This window comes from Sardina pilchardus, chromosome 6 (assembly GCF_963854185.1).
Source record: "Sardina pilchardus chromosome 6, fSarPil1.1, whole genome shotgun sequence".
NCBI classification, from domain to species: Eukaryota; Metazoa; Chordata; class Actinopteri; order Clupeiformes; family Clupeidae; genus Sardina; species Sardina pilchardus.
The window spans coordinates 18,042,337-18,063,661 of record NC_084999.1 but is presented as its reverse complement, the minus strand read 5'-3'; the positions used below and the strand labels follow the sequence as shown (position 1 = coordinate 18,063,661).

Below are 21,325 nucleotides of genomic sequence, written 5' to 3'. Positions count from 1 at the left end.
CTGTCTGCAGCATGTCCAGCTGGCTTGTTCGGCCCAAACTGTGCCAAGACCTGCTCCTGTGGCCCTCACTTCCTGTGTGACCCCACCAACGGAGAGTGTGCGTGTGAGCCGGGCTCCGGGGTGGACTGTACTCAAGGTGCGCTCTCTTCAGACATGATAAACTTAAACAGTTTAGAATAAACAACAGTCTACAGTAAACAATTGAAACTTCAATCGAAATTCCCAATCTTAATTGGAAAGCGTGTTGATTTCCTTAACACCATTACAACACAATTCAGCGTGATCTCTTACTTTAACTGTCCCCTCTCTTTCTACACTTTGTCCTCCCTTCCATCCCCAGACCGTTTCGGGAGCACGATGGTGCCCGTGTCCCCGGTGGAGCGGGACTCGTGGGGGGCCATTGCAGGGATCGTGGTCCTGGTCATTCTGGTGGTGCTCCTGCTGGCCCTGCTGTTGCTGTACCGCCAGCGGCAGAAGGACAAACAGAACCACACGCCCACCGTCTCCTTCTCCTCCACGCGCACCGTCAACTCCGAATACGCCGTGCCAGGTAAGCTACCCTACAGAGAGAGACCTTCCACCACACTGAGCCACTACTCAACACTTTTGTGCCAGTAATCACTAGCTGAAAGCTTAATGAAGTGTGGATGGGGGAATTGGGGAATTAAATCCAGTCCAAACCCTTTTGTTCAGGACAAAGCTATATTTTTTATACCGTTGTTTCAGAAATTTGAAATGTTATTATTACCACAGTTTGCAGAAAAACACTGCAGAGATTATTGTATAGCACAGTTAGGGCCAGAGGAATGAATCAATTAGTTGTTCAATCAATTATTATTTTGGTGATCGATTGGTTAATTGGTTTGTCTTTTTTTTTATAAGAAAGCACCACAAAATTCTTTAAACTTGAATATTCATTCATGTTTTACTTACTCCTCTATGACAGTAAACTAAATAGTTTTGGCACATGGACAGATCACGGCACAGTAAGGACACAAACTTGGTTTGTCGGAAACACTGACCAACATTTCTCAATATTTTCTGACATTCAAAAAACGATCAATAGACGAATTGGGGAATCACAGATGAATCGATTATGAAAATAATTGCCAGTTGAAGCGATGACACAGCGATGTTTTCTTGGCCACAGACATCCCCCACAGCTACCACCACTACTACTCCAACCCCAGCTACCACACCCTGACTCAGAACAGGCCACCGCTACCCCACGTGCCCAACAACCAGGACCGCTACATCAAGGCAAGTATTACCCGCCAGCCACACATATAAACAGCTACAGTACCCTCCACAGTTATAGGCACCCTCAGTAAAGATGTAATAAAATATATAATTCGTTATGAGGATTTTTTTTCTCAGAATGAATTTGCTTCCCTTCAATTTTCAATTTTTTTTCTTGTAGTTTTCCAAAAGACGTTTTGTATTCTCTTTACCAGGAGTGTCAATAAATGTGAAGGGTTCTGTATTTCATGTTTAGCCATGTACCCTGATTAGGTCCAGATTTCTGTCTGGTGGTGAGTGAAAAATAGCTTTACCAATTTGACATTTTAGGACAACTAGGAGTGAAACAATATGTTATGCTCTTTTAAAAAAAATTACCATTTTCTCCTTATTCCTTCAGATGAGATCAGGAAAAGCTATGATGGATATGTATTCAGGCCTAAAATATTCATGTGGTAAAATGGTTTGTTACTGGTTAACCCTGCGATCCATTTGTATCGTAAGTCACCCGCCCGAGTTGTAAAGTGTAAATTACCCAGCTTTCTTGCGGCATTTTACGGAGGAACGCCCCCTTTACCTCGGAGTACTTGCGAGTACCCCGAGTTGGGCTTACGACCTGTAAACAAACATGGCTGCGCCCATAGTCGAGATGAGATGACATGTGTTTTCTTTGTATTTGTACCGTGTTGGTCGTTTTAATGACAATGGAATGCTTTAACACACTAGATTGCATTGCTGCTTCAATCCGGTCACCAATTCATACATTTAACGGTCTTGCTGTGCGTGCAATACAATGTAATGATTTGTTTTCCAGCTGGTTTGCTAAAGAGGCTAGCACACAACAATAACAATGACTAGCTAGCCTGCTAAATGCCCATCTAGCTCATTAGAAATGCGACAGCACTTGTTGAAATTGCCCAAAAATGTTTTTATTATTCATTCCCATTGACCATACCCAAAAAGGGAGAATGAGGGACATCTGCTTGTGTTCTAGACAAATGTCCAGCACTAAGAGACAGTTGCTGCCCTGGTGGCATCCATGTTCTTTCCCAAAAGACTACAAACTCCAGCGTTCACGCTAGCCACTAATTCTCACATGTCGGGCGGGTAAACGTACGAGACTGCCAACACTAAATGGAATGCACCATAAGTGTCAAAGTGTTTGCTACACAAAAACTTCAGCTGCGGTGTCTGTTGACGTGTGATCCACAGAACACCAACAACCAGCTGTTCTGTAGCGTGAAGAACAAGGAGAGGGAGAGGCGAGGTCTCTTTGGCCTTGAGAGCAACGCTACTCTACCTGCTGACTGGAAACACCAGGAGCCTCCAAAAGACCACGGTGAGTACATACTGTACTCTGCCCACATACTGTACTACTCACTCTCTCCAAAAGACCACGGTGAGTACATACTGTACTCTACCCACATACTGTACTACTCACTCTCTCCAAAAGACCACGGTGAGTACATACTGTACTCTACCCACATACTGTACTACTCACTCTCTCTGAACATTTGAATGTAATCCTCTTTGGGCCAGGATGTCATCATCTTGGTTACAAGAAATATGATGTGATTTGTGCTTTTTTAGGAGCTTTTGGAATTGACCGGAGCTACAGCTATAGTGCCAGCCTTGGGAAATATTACAACAAAGGTACTGTACAACCTGTTTCTTTGCCCCTGAATTTCTATGAACGTTATGTTTTCATCAAGTCATAAGGGAAGACGTATCGGGACATAACAGGTCACTGAAAGCATACGTATAATTAGTAGACATTCTCTCAAAATGAAATGCATTACCAAGGCACTCATAGCACATGTTTGTACCAGTCAAGCTTCAGGACCATTTAAAGTCAAAATTAAGCATAGCAGTCAAAACTACTGTATCGTGTGTCCTATATCCATACATGGACAAAACATTATCCAATAAAATACACCTTTGTAGCCAGAGTGTGTAACATTTTATTCTTATTCTTAAGTTAATCACCAGAGGTCAGCACCTTGTTAATAATGAGTTATTGCTGCTCACTGTCTATACTCCTGAATCCAGACAATCTTTTGCACTTAAAGGTGTTAAATGCCTTTTGTAATTAGGTTTAATTCAAACATTTACAGAAATCACAGAAATATTTGTTATTCTTGTCATGACCTAAATAGTAATGGCTCTAAACCTGGCTGTGTGTGTGTGTGTGTGTGTGTGTGTGTGTGTGTGTGTGTGTGTGTGTGTGTGTGTGTGTGTGTGCGCAGAGCTGAAGGACTCATGTGCTGCCGCGAGCAGCAGCTCTCTGAACAGCGAGAACCCCTACGCCACCATCAAAGACCTGCCAGGCCTGCCACCGTGTCCCCCCGAGTGCAGCTACATGGAGATGAAGGCGGCGCTGCCCATGCCCAGAGAGAGGAGCTACACCGAGATCAGCCCGCCAATGCTGGGGCCCGCCGCCGCCACCGCTGGTGCTGCCGCTGGTGCTACCGCTGGTGCCATCGCTGGTGCCATTGCTGGTGCCGCCGCTTCCTCCATTTCCACGCGTAGAGGTACCACACTAGTCTACCACTCCACCTCTTAGAAGTGATCCATCAGTAGGAGCCAATGACTTAGTCATGGTCATGTTGGGATTGATGATCCAACGGCCACAAAAGCTACAATGTTACGGCCAAATAATATAACAAAGACTGTTTTTCAATGTTAGAATATAGAATTTAGAGATCCTCCCCGTGTTGAGGTTGGTGGTAATCCCATAATGTTGGGAATTATGTATAGATTAGGCTACTCTAGGAGTTGGTAATAAATTGATGATGATATAACTTGGTAACAGTAAGCGAGGTTTTGGTAAAACAACATCAACACATGAAATGTGAGATGTGAGTTTCAGTGTGAATCAGTGTATTTCAAAGTACTGTATACAGAAGCAATAGTTGTGTAAAATGTAGTAGCCTGTTGTTGCTCATACAACACTTGACTAAACTGTCATGTTTCACTGTATGATTTCTCTCATTGTCCCACAGAACGCTGTTCCCTTGGCAATGTCCCTGAGCAGGAGCCTCAGAACCATTACGACATGCCCACCAACAGCCACATCCCAGGCCATTACGACCTGCCCCCAGTCCGCCGACCCCCTTCACCGTCACCACGGCGAGTGCATTACTGACCCTCCACCCCCACACAGCGCTCCAGCCCACAGGCACACAGTGATAGTGGAACAGTGCACAAGGACAGCCAAATCAGACTGCCCTCAAGTTTCTTAGACAGTGGCACAACAACGCCACCTACTGGATCTTTCACTCATTTTTTCCCCAAGGGACCCACCCAGTAGCCTGACTCCACCTGTCTACGCACTTCCGCTCAATTTATTTTCCCTTCAGTACTCCGTCTGAGATTGCTTGATCCACTTCCGTTTACTCCATCAAGTGCACCTCCGCCCCAATCAGCGAACAGAGGGCGTTCCCGAGAGTGATTACATTTAAGTTTCAAGCCTATCGTTATCGCTGTATCCACCGTGGTTAACATACGTCATTACCAAACGTTAGTGATTGAACTCCAATGATTTCAAACTTCAGACAAGCGTTCACCAACCAGGAAATAAACGTTTGCAAATAGATCTAGGCCAGGCTACCCAACCAGGACAACGCTGAGGGAATGTGACTGATTGGTTGATATTCTTTATGTTTACATGTTTTTGAAGCTTGTTTTGTTTGTGTCTTCAGCTTCAAAGTATCAAGGTTATATTGTAATATAGCTAAACACTGCCATTATGTTATGTAAATAGTATCCACCAGAGGTCTAGTGGGAAGGCAAGGGCTTGTTTCACAGCTAGCTGAGATGGAGCCCTTGATTGGAAAGTCCACCACTGATGAATGTAATTACCACTCCTTTTGTATATAATGTAAATAATAAAGTTGAGCTTTGTATGCAGTCCTTCGTATGTCCTTACATGTAGTTGCCTTTGTCTGAGGAATAAGGCAAGACAGCAACTGTATGTTAATACTGTATATTTTCATTATTATTAATCATTTTATTTGTTAGGGATGATCTACAATTCTTAACATAAATGTTGCCATTTGATTCATTGTACTAGACTTAGCCCCAGGCTAATTAAATCTGCTGTCCCTAGTCAGGGCACAATTGATATTCAACAGTACAACAGTAAATTAACAGTAAAATCTAACAAAACAAGACAGATCTGAAATACCACATCAATATAATGCACATTGTGAGACACACCCCCACGTACAAACACACCTGGGGCCTGTACTACGAAGGGAGCTCAACCTACCCAGATGTAACCCAGGGTTACTTTGCTAAACCGGGGTTGACAAAACCTGGTTATCTTCATTGGTGTTAATCGGTACTACGACGCTGAGTAAGAAGTTGAGTTGTTGAACTGGGGTTAACCTCATCGGAGTTGGTGCGCGTTCACATAAAATGGGCGGGTTGCAGCGCAAATCACCACTTTTAATGATGACGCGATCACGTTATTTTACGGATAAGGATTGCGCAATGATTATAAAAAGTTGCGAGGAATTAAAACCCCCTTTACGATACATCAAATACGTCGGCAGCAAACAAAGCAAGACAAGGCTGTTGGCAGTAGGCTATTGCAGATCGAATATATGAAAGTAAAGTATTTTATTTCATGTTCCTTAAATTGCCTATGTTACGGAGGATTAATAGCTTGCGGAATGTCTGAAATGTGTTGAAATAAATACATTTTGGGTTCATAAGAGTCCTACAGATGCAACACAATTCATGCCATGTATATGAATAAATATTAATAAAGGATAGATGAATGTTTAGCCCCATAGACTGATTTAGCGTATGCCTATCCTGTGAACATTTTAGATGCAACGGCAGTGCCGCTGGCAGCAGGTGAAAATGAAACTCAAAAACATTCAGGTTTATAGGCCTAGTTATAGCTTGCATTAATATTTTTTAATTATGAAAATATGTTATATTGCCAATGCTTATAGCCTCCACTTTGCCTCGATCAGCTGTCAAATGCAACGAATTCCCTCGGCTGAGAATGTATAGCTATCTTTCATAGAGAATATTATATGGAGAAAGATTCTGGCGGTCTTTAAAAACCCTCGCCTTGCGAAGAGAGGCGCATACAATTTGCGCTCCAATAATGTATCTTCAAAGTAGCTACGTCGACATTGTGGGGTGTGGTTAACCGCAAACCTCGGGTTAACCAAGATCATAACCTGCTCGGAGCAGGTTTGAGATACAGCCTAAATTGCCATGGCAGCGAGCATACCTAGGTTAAAACCTATCCACCTTTCGTAGTACGGGTTAACCGGGAAGTTACGCCACACGTGATCAACTTACTCTCGAAGTTACCCAGCTAAGCCAGTAACCCCGCTTCGTAGTACAGGCCCCTGTTCAGCACCATGTTGAAAAACAATTAAATAAAATAATAATAATAAAAAAATAAACGTTTTAAAAAAATCAGACTTGAAGCTTCTGATGGAACCACCGGTCTTCCAGTTGTCTGGAACAGCATTCCATTGATGGCTTTAACTGCAGTTATGGAGGTTATTCTGGTAGATCTAATGGAGCTAACAAATAGACACAATCATGTAAACGGGTGGGAGCCAAGCCATGTTGAATGTTGTACACTCTGCACAGATTAAAAAAAACCTCTTAAAATTGTATAACAAGATACACGAGATATAGAGGGTCCCTAAAGCCAAACCGAAGTATCCCCACGTCTTTATGTGGTCGGATAGAGAATCCAGAATGAATTTAATCGAGTCAGTACCTTCCGGAAATGTCGCTGCGGCAGCTGCGCAACGCTTCAACAACACTTTACTAACATTTCCGGAAAGGTACTGACTCGATTAAATTCATTCTGGACTCTCTATCCGACCACATAAAGACGTGGGGATACTTCGGTTTGGCTTTTTGGGACCCTCTACTCACTACCACGTAAGTGTAGTGTTGTTTGGAACAGTAGAAGAGGTATAAAAATAGCGTTTTGTAGTGGTGAAAGGACTTGCCCCGGTCACTTCCAGGCTAACGAGTTTTGGCTAAAAACGGTGAACTCGAACTTTCTCAAAATACATCCGAATGACATGATTTTGGTGTCAACTCAACGTATGTACTCCCAATAGTCCGAAAAATTGATCTAAAGTGCATTTCACTCCGGATTATCCCTTTAAGGCTTGCCGGTTTGATCCCTGACCAGTAAGTGTGGCTGGGGAGAAAGGTTGACACTGCTCTCCCATTCCCACATCACAGGATCAAAATAGTATACATATACATATACTTAGTTACTTAATTATATCAAATGATAAAAGTTGAACACTTTACCTGGCCTTGAGCTCCCTGCACTCTTCATTCACATTGTCGAGCTCCAGTTCCTGATGAGAGCATTTCTTGGCCATCAAGTCAAACCTCTTACGGATAGCTGCCAGCTCGGCCTCGTAGGCGGCCTTCTGGGCGTCTTTCCGATTGTTGAAATCGGTCTCCATTTCAAAGATTTGGTCTTCCAGGCTGACATTACTTGTCTCCAGTGAGCGCCTCTTGTCAATGTAGCCGGCCAGCCGGTTGTTGAGGTTGATCAGCTCATCCTTCTCCTTTTGGCGCGTGATGCGGGTGGACTGGCTGCTTTGTCCCCCTCCGTGATTTTGGCCCGGAGTCGCCATCAGTGGAGATCAGACAGCAGGTGAATGAAAGCTTGAGGTTGGGAGACGGAGAGGAGAGTAGAGGAAAGGAGAGAGGGTGGGAAGAGAAGGTGACAGCTGGGTCATGAAAGGCTGACAGGTGTGGAGGTCTAGCCTTGAGGACCTGCTGCCCTCGAAATGCAATGCCTTGCATTGGATCACAAATGTGACATAGTGTAGGTTAGCAAACACAAACAGTGTGTCAACTTAAAGTACAATCTAGTATCCAAACACAGGACTTACAAGCTGTACAGGTAAAACACCACATGTAATAGTTTTCTACCTCTCTCAAATGCAAACAGTGGATCTGGTTTTCCCTGTCGAGATGGTCGTGAGTTTGACGATTGGTGTTGTCTCTCTGAGCAATCTGAGAACCTTACCTGAGGTAGAGTGGGAAAGAGAAAGAGATGGAGATACAATATTGGCATCAAAAACTTTCTCTTTTGCTATCAACCATTAACTCATACTTTCACCTTGTTGAAGCACAATATCTCTATATCACATCAGGTCCAATATATCAGGTGATTTATGACCAAATTGTTTTTCAGAGCTGATAGGAGGGGCCTGTTCCTCAAGATTACTGGCCTAGCCTACAGTAATTCTTAACTCTCAACAAACTAGAAGCCAGTAAAGCAGCAAAGTGGTGGGTTCAATTCCAACATTGTGTCCTTGATCACGGTGATCGTATATGAATTTTTGAAAGTTAAATTCAAATATGTGTTGCTGTTTTAGAGACTATGTTCTGAAGTGTATATAAAGTACATAAATATAAAACTTTTTTTTTAACAACAGAAAGAACCTGTGGCCCAACCTGCCCCAGAACTTCCAGTGCTGCCACCAACGAATATAATTTCATTATTGATTGTGTCAAGTATGATTAAAAACTGCTCTAACTGCTGAAAAAAAAAACAGCCTGACCAGCTTAAGGTGGTTTGCTGGTTGACCGCTTGTTTGACCACCCTATGATGGTTAACCAGCTAGACCAGCAAAACTCTTGCAAAAACATACCTGCAGCTTACGGTAATGCTGCTGGTTTTGCTTGTCGTACCATCTCACGCTGGTCATTTCAGTTGGTGTCGCTGGTCTACATTTGATGGTTTTTACTGGTCATGCCAGCTTTTGTTGGTCATTCTAGCAAACCAGCATGGACATCTTACACCTACAATGTCAAGCTTGGCAGGCTGATCACCAGCATGACCATCTCACACCAGCTGTATCCCACACAACAGGCTGGTCACATCGGCATGACCAGCTTCCTTAGATGTTCACGCCAGCATGTCCACCTGGTGGCCTAACCAGTCATACAAGCAAAGACCAGCAATAGCTGAAAGAAAACCAGCTACCAACATAAATTGGTTTCTTGCTATTTTTTTCAGTAGGGATGTTTTAGATATAATGGACTACATGAATGTTATGCAATGTTTTAAAATGGAATTTACCTGTTGAGGATTATGGTCCCTCCTCTTCTGGCGATCAAAAACAAATGGTCAGAAGCACAAAGTTTATAGACATTAAAGGCGTGGCAGCAGTCCACATTCACTAATTTAATGGTGTGATTTTGTGATCAGGTGCTGGACCGGCGTTTGTCTGTTTGTTTGTCTGTTTGTGTGTCTGTCTGTTTGTTAGCAAGATAGCTCAAAAAGTAATGGATGGATTTCGATGAAATTTTCAGCGAAGGTCAGGCATGACCCAGCACCCAGGGAAGAAACGATTACATTTTCCGTCGGGATTCCGGAGCCGTTTATGTGTTTCACTTAGTGGTGCATGGTATGGCCATGTGGTGGCGATCTGAATAGTTTAGGTTCAAATGTATGACAACCTAGGAAGAACAATGCAGGCGGAGGTCTGCGCTCTCTGAGTGCTTTTCTAGTTCAATATCATTTCGTTGGACTTTTTAAATGTCACACCATAGGACACATTCACAGTGCAGTTGAGTGTAATGGAATGTGGAAAAAAAATATGTGAGGTCATTGACAAAATGAGTGACCACTTTTATTTTCTGAAATTACAGTTTCCATTTACATATTTGTATTTTTTCTTAAAAAGTCATGTTTTCCAAAAAAAGCACTTTTTCCTTGGCCAGATGTCAACTATACCCATGTACATGTATGCATGTATGTACAGTATGTATTGTATCTGTCTGTTTGTTCTCTTATTGTTTTAGTTTGTTTGCCTTCATCTACTGTAGGTCGTTGAAAATTTGCCTAAAAATTATCAAGATGTGCCCGTGTTCATGTTTTATAAAGTTAGTGACTTATTAGTTAACATGTTCTACACAGCTACTAACCTACATTTTATCTAATGGGTATAGATACTGTATGCTAAATATTTAGATAACATATGTAAAAACATTCTTCTGAAAAAACTGTATGTAAGATATGCATAAACCTTCTTACACCGAAATTGAAGCTAAAACCGTTCATAAATAATAGCTGATTCAACTTTAGATTGGGCACTGAAAACAACCTTGAATTTTAGATTGGGTACTGCGAAAATGTCTGTGCATAATGAATTAATGATAAGAGAGTGCTACATATTTACTCATAGGTTGCAAACCTCAAGAATTAGTGACTATTTGCACTTAATTCATGCACTTTCAGAGTTATGGTTTGCATGTTTTGTTCTTGTTATTATGAAAACTGATTATTTGCATTATACACATTTGATTTTGTTACTGATGTTGTTATTATTACTATTACGGCTAACATATTTCCAACGTTCCAACTTTATTTGAAACTATTATTTTTAACGAATGTCGAAAGTCAGTTTGGGTGAAAGTGGCAAATACCAACATCTGGACCATAAGGATACGTTCACATTATTGACAACATTACCCAGAGCATTGACTCTGAACACAACTCTTACAATGTCTTTCAGGAGGCTGTGCCATCCATATTGGGGAGCTTTGTTGAATAGCCAAGTACAGTATAACCCGAAATCAGAAAAAGTTGGGATGTTGTGTAAAATGTGAATAAAAACAAAATGTAGAGTGTCAGTCTTTGAGTTTGCTTCTGTTATATTTTGATTTAAGCTCTGTTCAGTTGACCTTATTTTGGCTTAGAACTTGTTTGCTAATTTATTCTGTTGTAAAAGACTATTTTTTGCACAAATTCGTATTATTTTTTGTAAAAAAAAATGCAACTTCCTTTCTTCGTCTCTGTTCCTTTGCTGCCTGTTCCCTCACAAAGAGACTTGGTAAAAGGTCTCTTGTCAGGACACAGGTCAATGTCCAGGCAAAGGGATGTTATGGTTATGGTTATGGTTATTTTAATGCCTCAATCAAGTGATGGGCTAGCAAAAGTGGTGGACGAAGTACACAAATCCTGTACTGAAGAGTGAAAGTAGAGATGTTAATGAAGGGATGGCCACTCCCTGTTCCAACATGACTGTGCGCCAGTGCACAAAGCAAGGTCCACAAAGACATGGATGGCAGGGTTTGGTGTGGATGAACTTGACTGGTCTACATGGAGTCCTGACCTCAACCAGAGAGGGTTAAAGCGGAGTGAGAGGCGCAAACGTTCGAACATTTCCACGTTCTATTTTCACAAAGGGGAGGGGGGCGAAATCCCCCTTTAAGCAGACCTAGAAAGTGACGTTACATTTGAACTGAACTGCTTGACTATCTGACAGAGATCGATATCTAACTATGACGTCTTTGCGACCCACCTCCTGCGGACAGGAACTGTTCGAATTTTGCTTCCATAGAGATGCATTATGTTGCTCTATCTTGTCAGTAATGAAGGATCTTGGCCTCAACCCAATAGAATACCTTTGGAATACCTCTGAGAGCCAGTCTCCTCGTCCAACATCAGTGTGTGACTTGACAAATATACTTCTGAAAGAATTGTCAAAAAGTCCCATAAACACACTCCTACACCTCGTGGAAAGCTTTCCCGAAAGAGTTGAAGCTGTTATAGCTGCAAAGGGTGGACCAACATCATATTAAATCCTATGGATTTAGAATGGGATGTCGATTAAATGGATATGAGTGTCTAGGCAAGTTTCCCCCTTTTAAAACCAGTTAAGTTTATACACAAAGTTCACATTGAATTTAGCCACTAAAATGTACAAATAAATAAAATGAGGTGGATAACATTTGATGTCAGTTTGACAAGCTTTCCCCCTTTTAAAACCAGTCCCCTCTATAAGCATTGGAACACATGCTAAAGTTGACTATAAAGAGGAATATAAAATCATCCTTTGGAAATTGATCTTAATGCCTTAAAAAAAGAGAGGAAATATCCAACCTTTATGGACATAAATTTTCTTTGTGAATGAATAATTACAACCAATTTCCAAAAGACGATTTCATATTCCTCTTTATAATCAACTTTAGCATGTGTTCCAATACTTGGAGGGGACAGTATGTACAGTATATACTGCCTGGGAAAGAAATAGGAAGCAAGTGGGAGAGAGAAATAGAGTGGGATTGGGAAATGACCCGAGTCGGACTTCAACTGAGGCCCCCGTGGGTACAAAAAATACAAGAGATTATTATTCTTTGAGTTTTCCAGTTCAGTAAACCACACATAGAGAAGAAAAAAAAAGCCAAAGATGAACAAGAAAGGAAAGCTGGAAGCAAGATACATTCTGACACTCCAACACCCAAATCTGTCTCAACCCTCCAGTCTATCCTGCATCCAAAGTTCCCAAACTGTCTTGTCTCTTGGCATAGTAATCCCAGAGAAAGTTTTGATGCCATGTACTGTACATCCTGTGAAAAAATCCAACTACATTGCCAGGCTTTACAGGCAGCAATAAAAAGTGAATGGGGGGATTTAATTGCTGAATTACTCAGCAATTAAACTCAGTGTTAGGCTAGTAAAAATGCAGTTTAACCCCTTGTGTGAGATCATGAGAATGCACCGGAAAGTACCTACAAGTCCACTTTTGGTGTACAGAAAGTGAAAGTAAATGACGTGAACTGATATGATAGATGACTTAGAACCAGTGGTTCTCATCACTTTTCAAATTCATTCAACTTTTTTTTCTCAGAAGTTTATTGAGGGTAATCCTCATTTTCACAGAAGCCAAGATAGAAGAAATAAATATAGAGACATTATTGTTGTTTAAAATACAACAATATATGTTATACAGTCTGCTGCTAAAACATAAAAAGCATTCATATACATACACACATAGGCAGGAACATCTAACAGACAGGAAGTCTAACATCCTATAAAAAGGTTGTTTATGAACCCCTTTGTCATTGTTTTAGGTCGTAACTTTTAAAGCATATATACATTCTGGTTGTATGATAATGTACTATAAGGAAACTTGAACATAAGAATTGAAGAATAGTAATTGCGTTATTGCTATTTATTAATGAATATTAAGTTACTGTAGAAGAGGAGGAAGAAATGCAGAGAAAATGCTGAGAAGAAGAGAGATAGAGGGACAGAGGGAGGGAGAATACAAGTAGGTCAACCATCCACTTTTCATGCATGCAGTTGTGGATCTCTCTTACAATAATTCTGTGTATAGCCTATGCACAGTTGAGTAACACTTGGTTAAGCATTTCGCAATCTTATACTCAGTGTCAATCTTTGTATTTGTTTTGCAAATGTATGGCACAAAAATCATGACAAATACACTGAAGACCATTTGAAAACAACATTTCTTAACGTCCTGTGTCTTTTCATATTCAACCCTCTACTGCATCCTGCTGGTAATAAAGTGCAAAATAAAACACCTACATGTTGAACTACAAGAAAGAAGAAAAAGTAACCCTCCTAAGGAGAACGCTCTCTGTGAATAGCCCTAGATGGATGTCCCTTTCAGCCTGGCCTGAGGGGATGGCTGATGATGGACCAACTTCCTAGCTGGGGAACACTGGGAGTAAACAAGAGCAGAATAGTCTGAGTGGAGTGAGCCAGAACACCATCAAATGAAACTACAATGTGTCTGATTGATTAAACCCCTCCTTCTATTCAATTAAAAGGTCTGAAGGGGTCAAAACCACTGATCTATAAAGAACTCATAAAGGGTTCTTTGTAGATCAGTGGTTAAAACGCATAAATGCTAAATGGTTCTATTTTGCTATTTTGTGTGTGCATGTGTTTCGGGAATCACTGTAAGGTGTGAGTGTACCACAAATGTGATCAAGATTAGGGCCTGTGTCCACCAATCACGTCTGCATCAATGCTCATTTCTAGCCTGATTTTCCTGCCTGACCTGCACATCTATATCCCCTGCTTCATGTCCACAACTTTTGGCTCCAATCACAAACTAGCTTATCCAAAAGATGCACCGGATTGTTGGTCTGATTCCAGCGCACAGAGTCATTTGAACGATTCCAATAGAGCTCGACAGTCCCGTCCCTCCTCCGAGAGAGCACGCCTCTTGTGCAGTACAAATAAAGCACAGACTCCCCATACTAATGGTCATTCTTAAAAGATTGAGCTTAGTATGGTGATAGCCAGACTAATGAAGTTCTATATTCACAGAAAAAAACCCTCAGAACTAACTGTTTTTTTCCACAGAACTCAGAGAGCTGAAAGTTGAAATCTGTTCCAACTTTTGGAATGGGCTCGTCAATTTCACTTCTCTCTCTCAACGACCTAGCAACCATAAACACTTGACCAAAGCACTCTGAAAATGAGGTTGTGGACACAAACCCTACTCTTCCATAAGAAAACCAAAAGAAAACTACACAAAACATTTTCAACTTTTAAACAAACTTCTTATTGCCAATTTAAATTATTTTAAAGCATCTACCAAACCTGATACAGGTAGATACTGTAGATAGATATATAGATAGATAGATGGATAGATAGTTTACAGGTGGCCCTTGCTTACATTTCGTAGCTGGTTGTTGCCCACCACAAAAGACTGGGAGACCGGCCCGCCACCAGGAGCTGACAGACATGTCTGATGCCTATCCACATGAGTTACACATCACCTTGTGGATGCACATGTTGCACTCACTGTTCACACAAGTGCTCTGAGCTGCCTGCAGGAGGAGACAAAGTGCAGATTTGACCAGGTGATCTTGCTAAGCTGCTCAGTTGTCAAGGAATTAACTGAACTTGCCCAGCTGGGTAATTTAGTGAAATAGACACTGTATTAACCAATTTATATTATGGAAACACTAGTCTTAATATTTTGCACTACTGTAACCTACACCTGGCTGGATTTGCAAACCCACTCCATAAACTGGCCCTCTTTTCTGAGATCTGTCAACATTAACTAATTAATTGTCGCTTTGGACAAAAGTGTCTGACATGAGAACCCTGACTATAGAAACTAATGCATTCACATAGCATTAAGACATTACCTACTGTACCATGAGAGGAAGTAAGCAGGAAGTACTTAATAACTAAACTAAGCCAAAGTGAGGAACACAATGATTCAGTAGATTTCATATTGAACCATATTCACCATATTCCACCACACTTTAGAAATGTATTTTCTTCTACCTTGTGCTCAATCTTCCGGTTGGCTAGTTCCAGCTAGTTAGCTACATTGGGATAACAGATGAGGATGCAGAGGCTAACTTGGGAGGAAATGAAAAAGGCCATCCAGACTCAGAGGTCATATGACAAGATTGTGCTTAATCGTCACCCAAGGCTATTTACCTCTATGGAGTGGGTAGATGATATGCAGGGGTGAACAGGCCATTCTCAGCACAGTATGTCAATTGTTATAAAGTGATTTCTTTATTTTTACCTAAAAACCTGATGCATCATCTGATTATTTCCTGTCTACAATGCTACAACCAAAACAATCACTGCAGGCCAAAACTTCCTAACTCGCAAATCCTATATTATCTGTTTGGTAACCATGGTAACTATGTTTAGAAAGTCATTACAGAACAGCCGCTCCTAAGTGAGTTTTCTCAGATAGGAAAGGTGTATTACAGAAATTTTGTCACCAAAATCCTACATAAACATTCCTAACTGTAGGATGACCCATAACACAATGATGTCAGTCATCTTTTCTATCTCAATGTATCGCAATGGATGCAGTGCTCAACAGGAAATTTGCGTGCAGAATAAGGTGAATAAGAGATCTGAAATGGTGTTAAGAAAACAAATACAGCTCTAAGAAATGACCATCTCCATCTCATCTCCCTCCTGAAATAGACAGTGTGTGACCTTTCTCAGGTCCATTGCCTGTGTGGATGAGGAGATAAAAGATAAAGAAAGAGAACAAGAATCCATCTCAATACCAAATAAAGGCCACAACATGGTTGATTAAATAGCATTAGTCAAAGGAAGTCATTTTAAAACAGTCAAAAAGTCAAATGGTCTAAATCACAATTCTAAGAATTCTTAGTGGTCCTAATCAGGCAAATAGTCATTAACATCATCAAGGCAACTTTGTTGTGGGACAATGAAAGAGAACTTCATCCCACTCTCCCTATTTGCATGTGCAGGGCGACTCACCTCTCCATTAGCACTAATAAGCGTGGTCTGGAACAGGTCGCCGCTGCCCCAGGAGTTCTGGGTCTTCCACACCAGGTCAGTCGGGGGGTTGTGGGAGCCGCCTCCGTTAGCCGCCCAGATCTGTTCATCCGCAGAGGAGGAGAGTGAGCAATGAAATAGAGGAATGGGGTGGGGTGAACTGACATAACCTGGATAATTGCAGAACCTACAGTAAAAAAAAAGGTCAAAAGTGATATGCCATAGTCACAGTAAACTCAGTGAATGTGACAGGCAATGACGGCCATCTTGGTTTAAGCATGGCAAAGGGGCTCACCTGGTCAGCCTTGTTGCTCAGGCGGACGTCGTTGCCGTCCAGATCCACCTTGTCCACGGTGACACGCCCGCTGGCGGAGCCCTGCTGGACGATGTGTGTGCTTGAGACGGTTCTGCCTACCACACTGGACACTTCGCTCTCTGTGTCGTTCAGACACCGCTTTTTGCCGCAGACCGAGGACTTGCTCCGGATGTTGCACATGTGTGTGTTCGAGGAGGGGAGTATTACAGTCACACACATGGGGGGAGGGCTGGGGGACAGACCTAGCCTGGAGGGAAGGGATGACAAAACAGTTGCTGTACTGCACCAGTCAACATAACTCAGAATCTATGATAAATTATTAGTCATACAGTGTATGTTATTCATTGTATCTAATTTAACGCCTACGGTAATACTGTTACAGTAAGCAAGGTTATAGGGGTGAATCAGTCTCCACCAGTGCTCAAATCATCTTTTTGTCTTTAAGGGGGTCTCTCCATCTCATAAAAAAATTGGCACACCCCGCACATCAGTGGCGGACCGTGCGTTCCATGGAGGTATTATAAGAACTGGAGAAAGTGAACAAGTCCCGCCCCCATTCATTTCAATGGGAATGCTAGGCTAGTGAAATGTGCCAAAATTGAACGATTTTTTCAGGCTTCAACATGGCGTTTCAAGGGGCTTGTTTCCGGTGCCGTTTTACTTAGCCAATTAAGTGCCAGGTTACCGATTGACGTAAGGTACAGAAGGAGAGCTTGGCCCACACTAAGCTCGTGCATGAGCTGAGAGTGGAACAGCCACCAATCAGCATGAGTAAAACGCAGGTAAAACGGCACCGGACATGATGTATTTCGGGAAAATGGCGACGAGGAAGTGCTTTGCTTATCGGCGAAGCTAATCAGTCAAATCCTGACCCCCTGGTGCGTTCAGTGGTCAGGCATTCAATGATGACTATTTTTGACATCATTTGGGTGCTTTTTTTTTTTACATTTCAGCGTTAAAAGATGCAACTTCCCAGCATTTCACGCTGGGGGGAAAGTCTCTCTCTCTTACGCGAATATGTGAAGGACTCTAGAATCATTTGTTACACAAACAATTAATGTCCCAAGCTGACATTAACATCTTTAATGGTAAGAGACCGCACAGGGATGGACAATGAGTGCAATAACACACATGGCAGACACCTTCAGATATGAAAGACCCCCTCAGATTTTTTACTTTGTAGCTTTCATGGGTGCCAGTCCTCACTCTGTGGGAGCTCGGCTCCCTCTAGCTCCCAAGTAATTTGAGCACTGGTCTCCACTCCGTGACTTACATGACCGTCATGGCTCTGGCCATTTTGGACTATGTTGACCATCCCCTCTATGGAGAGTTTATGCTTCTAGAAGGTATAGAGTTCCCACCCATAGGACTAAATGTTACCAACTCTCCTAGTACAGTTCTGCCATTAACATGCTAAATCTGCACGAATGATGTTACTATGCTTGTATGCGTGATGTTACTGCACTTTCTGCTCCTGTTGCACACTGTACTTCTGGACTATTGCTTATCTTGGCCTCTCCATGAAGTGATCTTGCTCTGTATCTCATTTTAAGCACCCGCCCTTGTCTATCTGTGTTTTAATGCTGTCTTCATTGCTATTTATTAACTTGTGTGTCGTTTGGTTGTGTGTTCTTGGCACCGCCGTGTGATAATAAATTTGACTTGACTTGACTATCTGATTGGCTGGAGAGCCCTTGACTGCGCATCACTGACTCAGCACTTGATTGAATGTAATAAGTACACCTTTGGTGTGTTAAGTACACCCTCTTTATCTTCATTTACTTGACTGACAATTTTATCCAAAGCAACGAATGTCAATGGCAGGGACAGACTCCCTGTGGAGTAACTCATGATTAGATACAACGGTGGCAGCTGGGAATCCAACGTACAACTTTTTGTAATACCTTACCCGCATTCAAATTCCTACCCGCATACAGTATACACACAAGACATTGTTTTATTCAACAATCAGGGTCCAGGGATGAATTACCAATCCTGACCTGAAGGTTGCTTACGCAAGTTCAGAGGTCAGAGGTAATAAATAACATAAACTTAAATGTGGAACAAAAGTGTATTTTAATTTGGATTACACAGAGTTTTGATTATCCAATTGGGTGTGTTATTTTATTGCGATTTTATACATTCAATGTGCCCTCAGCCCAGACAACATTGCGCGGACCCCCTGCAATCTCTGGCGATCCCTAATGGGCTCTGCTGACCCCAGATTGGGAACCACTTTACTTCACGGCACTACAATCTCTACCCCGCCACTACCACCTGAGTAGTACAGTGTGGAGCATGTTGCTGTGAGAGGTCCCTCACCTCTGCTCCTCTCCATCCAGGACCTTCCTGTAGGCTGCCATCTCCATATCCAGGCCCAGCTTCATGTACAGCAGCTGCTGGTACTTCTCCAGCTGCATCTGCATGCAGGTCCTCACCTCCACCACCTCCTGGTGCTTATCATGAACTTGGGCCTCCTGAACTGCCAACTGTCAACACATACCTATGTGCTTACATATGTACAGTATAGCATATTAGGACTTGGCTAAATCAGAATCTAGATGATAACATGGATCCTGATAAATCGAAATGCTTAACTTAATGAGTGTGTAATTACATTACATTACATTACAATACATTTGGCTGACGCTTTTTAATTAACCAAAGCGACTTACAACATGGTAAAAACATTTAACGTTTTTAAGAGCAATTCTAACAACAATTTAAAAAACACAATAAGTGCAACAATGAGTGTAGTACTGTAAGTGCATCAATGAGTGCACTTGAATGTTATTATAGAGGTAAACAAGTTCTTACTTCAATGGCAGGGTTAGTAAGGATTTATGGCCATAGTGAAATGTACAGTATGTGATCGACAATAGGTCTGGCCCTCTTTCCACATAGCATCTGGGTAGAGTGGGAGGGAGAGTCTGCTAGAGGAGAGCTATAGAGAAAGAGGAAGTTGCAGAGGCGATGTTTACCTGCTTCTGCAGCTGGCTGAGTTGAGCGGACATTCCTTCCAGTCGCATACATGTCTGCTGCAGTTCTTCATGGGCGGCTCCCACCAAGTGACTGTTCCTGTCCGCAGAGTGGCGAGTGTTCTCCAGCTGCCGCACACACGCGTGCACACACACAAACACGTGCACACACACACAAACACACACACACAAACACACACACACACACACACACACACACACACACACACACACACACACACACACACACACACACACACACACACAAACAGATCAGTCTCACTACAGGCAAAAACATTTACTACAGGCTCACTAAGGATCAAATGCAACCGTTATTCCACAGCTGAAGTGGACAGATAACAGCACTTCTTGTGTGTCTGGCATCATGAACTCAGATGAACCATAGGCTACTGTACAGTAGGTGGTAATCAATAAAAAAAAATATCTTGCCAAAAGTTATGCTATAGGCTACTCAAATACCATGTGATTAAGTAATCCTGTGAGTAGAACACTGATCACCTTGAGGTTATTTTTGATCTCCTCTTTGCTGATGCGGACCTGCTCCTGGTGCTGTACATGCAACTCGGCCAGGGCCTCAGGCAGGTTGCTCTCAACCATAGTAGGCTAGCACTTCTCTCTGGTCCAGTGGGAAAGTCTTGGCATTTAGTAAACAGAGACAAAAAAACACTGCTTTTACAAAACGTTTCTGCATCTAACCAACTATATTTTTAAACATAGGCCTACTTCATCATGATGTGCAGCTAGTGATATAAGAGCTAGTCTCTTGCACACTGAAATATGCAAGACACATTCAAAATCTTTAACGTGTAGTAGGTTTTACTTTACTAGTTTTAAAGATGAAAATGCTAATTGGGCTAATGTTAGCAAAATAGAAAATTGTTCCAATGTAGCAACCATCACAATGCTTACATTTCTTTCCCCAAACACCTTAATTAAACAGCAAAGCACGATAGTTACTAAATATGTGCAATAATTGTAGACAAACATAATCATTTTCGCAAGACAGCCTTGTGTGACCGAATTTACCTGAGGCTATGAATCCCACTTTGGCAGACGAACAGATTTCGCTGGTAGCAAGGACTTTGCTGACGGTGTGACGAAGTTTTGCCTAAATTTGGACACTATTGGACAATATTACATTTTCATTATCTTTTTAATTTCTTTATTTTTAGAGTCTGCCGATGTGGTTTATGATGGGCAAAGATAAACATGCCGAGGTAACCACAAGGCTCGTCAATGAAGATCCGAAAATGGGAGGAACTACTTCGTCACCCAAGGCGTGTCAATCAGCTATCAGTCTATCATGGAGATTGAGAAAGTTAGTAGTCGATTGCAAAATAATACTGAGCTAATCTAAATGTAAAATAGGCTACTGTAAATGTATGCCTACTTAACTACAGATAGATTAGTCGGTCAGTTGGTCAAGTGGGACAGTGATAGGCCTACTGCCAAAACCAGGATAAATATGAAATGAAGCATGCTAAGTAGCCTTGGTTTTAGGCCTAATTCTAGGATTTAGAGAAAATATAGTGATTGTTTAATGCTTTAATTAAGGAAACTCCATCACAGCCAATGGCTGCATGAAGTCCACAACCAGTGGACATCACCAAACGATAGCCTATAGGCCTACAGTGTTCTCCCACAAGATATTGCCAGCTAGGCCTTGACTGCAGCTTTTGGTCTTTTACTGTAACTTCAAAATCTCCT

The 21,325-nt window shown here is 41.9% G+C and overlaps 2 protein-coding genes across 2 annotated transcripts in view; one reads left to right on the top strand and one right to left on the bottom strand.

The window, feature by feature from the left end:
* The window catches only part of pear1 (platelet endothelial aggregation receptor 1), a 38,480-nt gene extending 33,087 nt beyond the window's left edge, over positions 1-5,393 (top strand). The window contains exons 17-23 of the mRNA XM_062538823.1: positions 11-136; positions 341-550; positions 1,151-1,260; positions 2,452-2,578; positions 2,830-2,892; positions 3,486-3,770; positions 4,242-5,393. Coding sequence (XP_062394807.1) covers positions 11-136; positions 341-550; positions 1,151-1,260; positions 2,452-2,578; positions 2,830-2,892; positions 3,486-3,770; positions 4,242-4,384 — 1,064 coding nt within the window. The 3' untranslated portion in view covers positions 4,385-5,393. The remainder of the gene's footprint in view (positions 1-10; positions 137-340; positions 551-1,150; positions 1,261-2,451; positions 2,579-2,829; positions 2,893-3,485; positions 3,771-4,241) is intronic.
* A 2,384-nt stretch (positions 5,394-7,777) lies between these two features.
* On the bottom strand, positions 7,778-20,845 carry LOC134082824 (prelamin-A/C-like). Its single transcript, XM_062538822.1, has 8 exons — positions 20,645-20,845; positions 20,117-20,252; positions 19,601-19,726; positions 18,942-19,108; positions 16,599-16,866; positions 16,286-16,405; positions 8,182-8,278; positions 7,778-7,911 (listed from the first exon to the last, which is right to left on the bottom strand). Exons 2-8 carry the CDS (start codon positions 20,213-20,215, stop codon positions 7,880-7,882), a joined length of 909 nt encoding a protein of 302 aa, XP_062394806.1. The 5' UTR covers positions 20,216-20,252; positions 20,645-20,845; the 3' UTR covers positions 7,778-7,879.
* Positions 20,846-21,325: the final 480 nt, after the last annotated feature.

Excerpts from the sequence above, each read along its gene's own strand:
- LOC134082824 (XM_062538822.1), bottom strand. The coding sequence starts at position 20,215 with ATGGTTGAGAGCAACCTGCCTGAGGCCCTGGCCGAGTTGCATGTACAG. Across the intron at positions 19,109-19,600 it reads TCAGCCAGCTGCAGAAGCAG|TTGGCAGTTCAGGAGGCCCA; the intron begins GTAAACATCGCC and ends ATGTGTTGACAG. Across the intron at positions 8,279-16,285 it reads TTATTAGTGCTAATGGAGAG|GTAAGGTTCTCAGATTGCTC; the intron begins GTGAGTCGCCCT and ends ACTCTACCTCAG.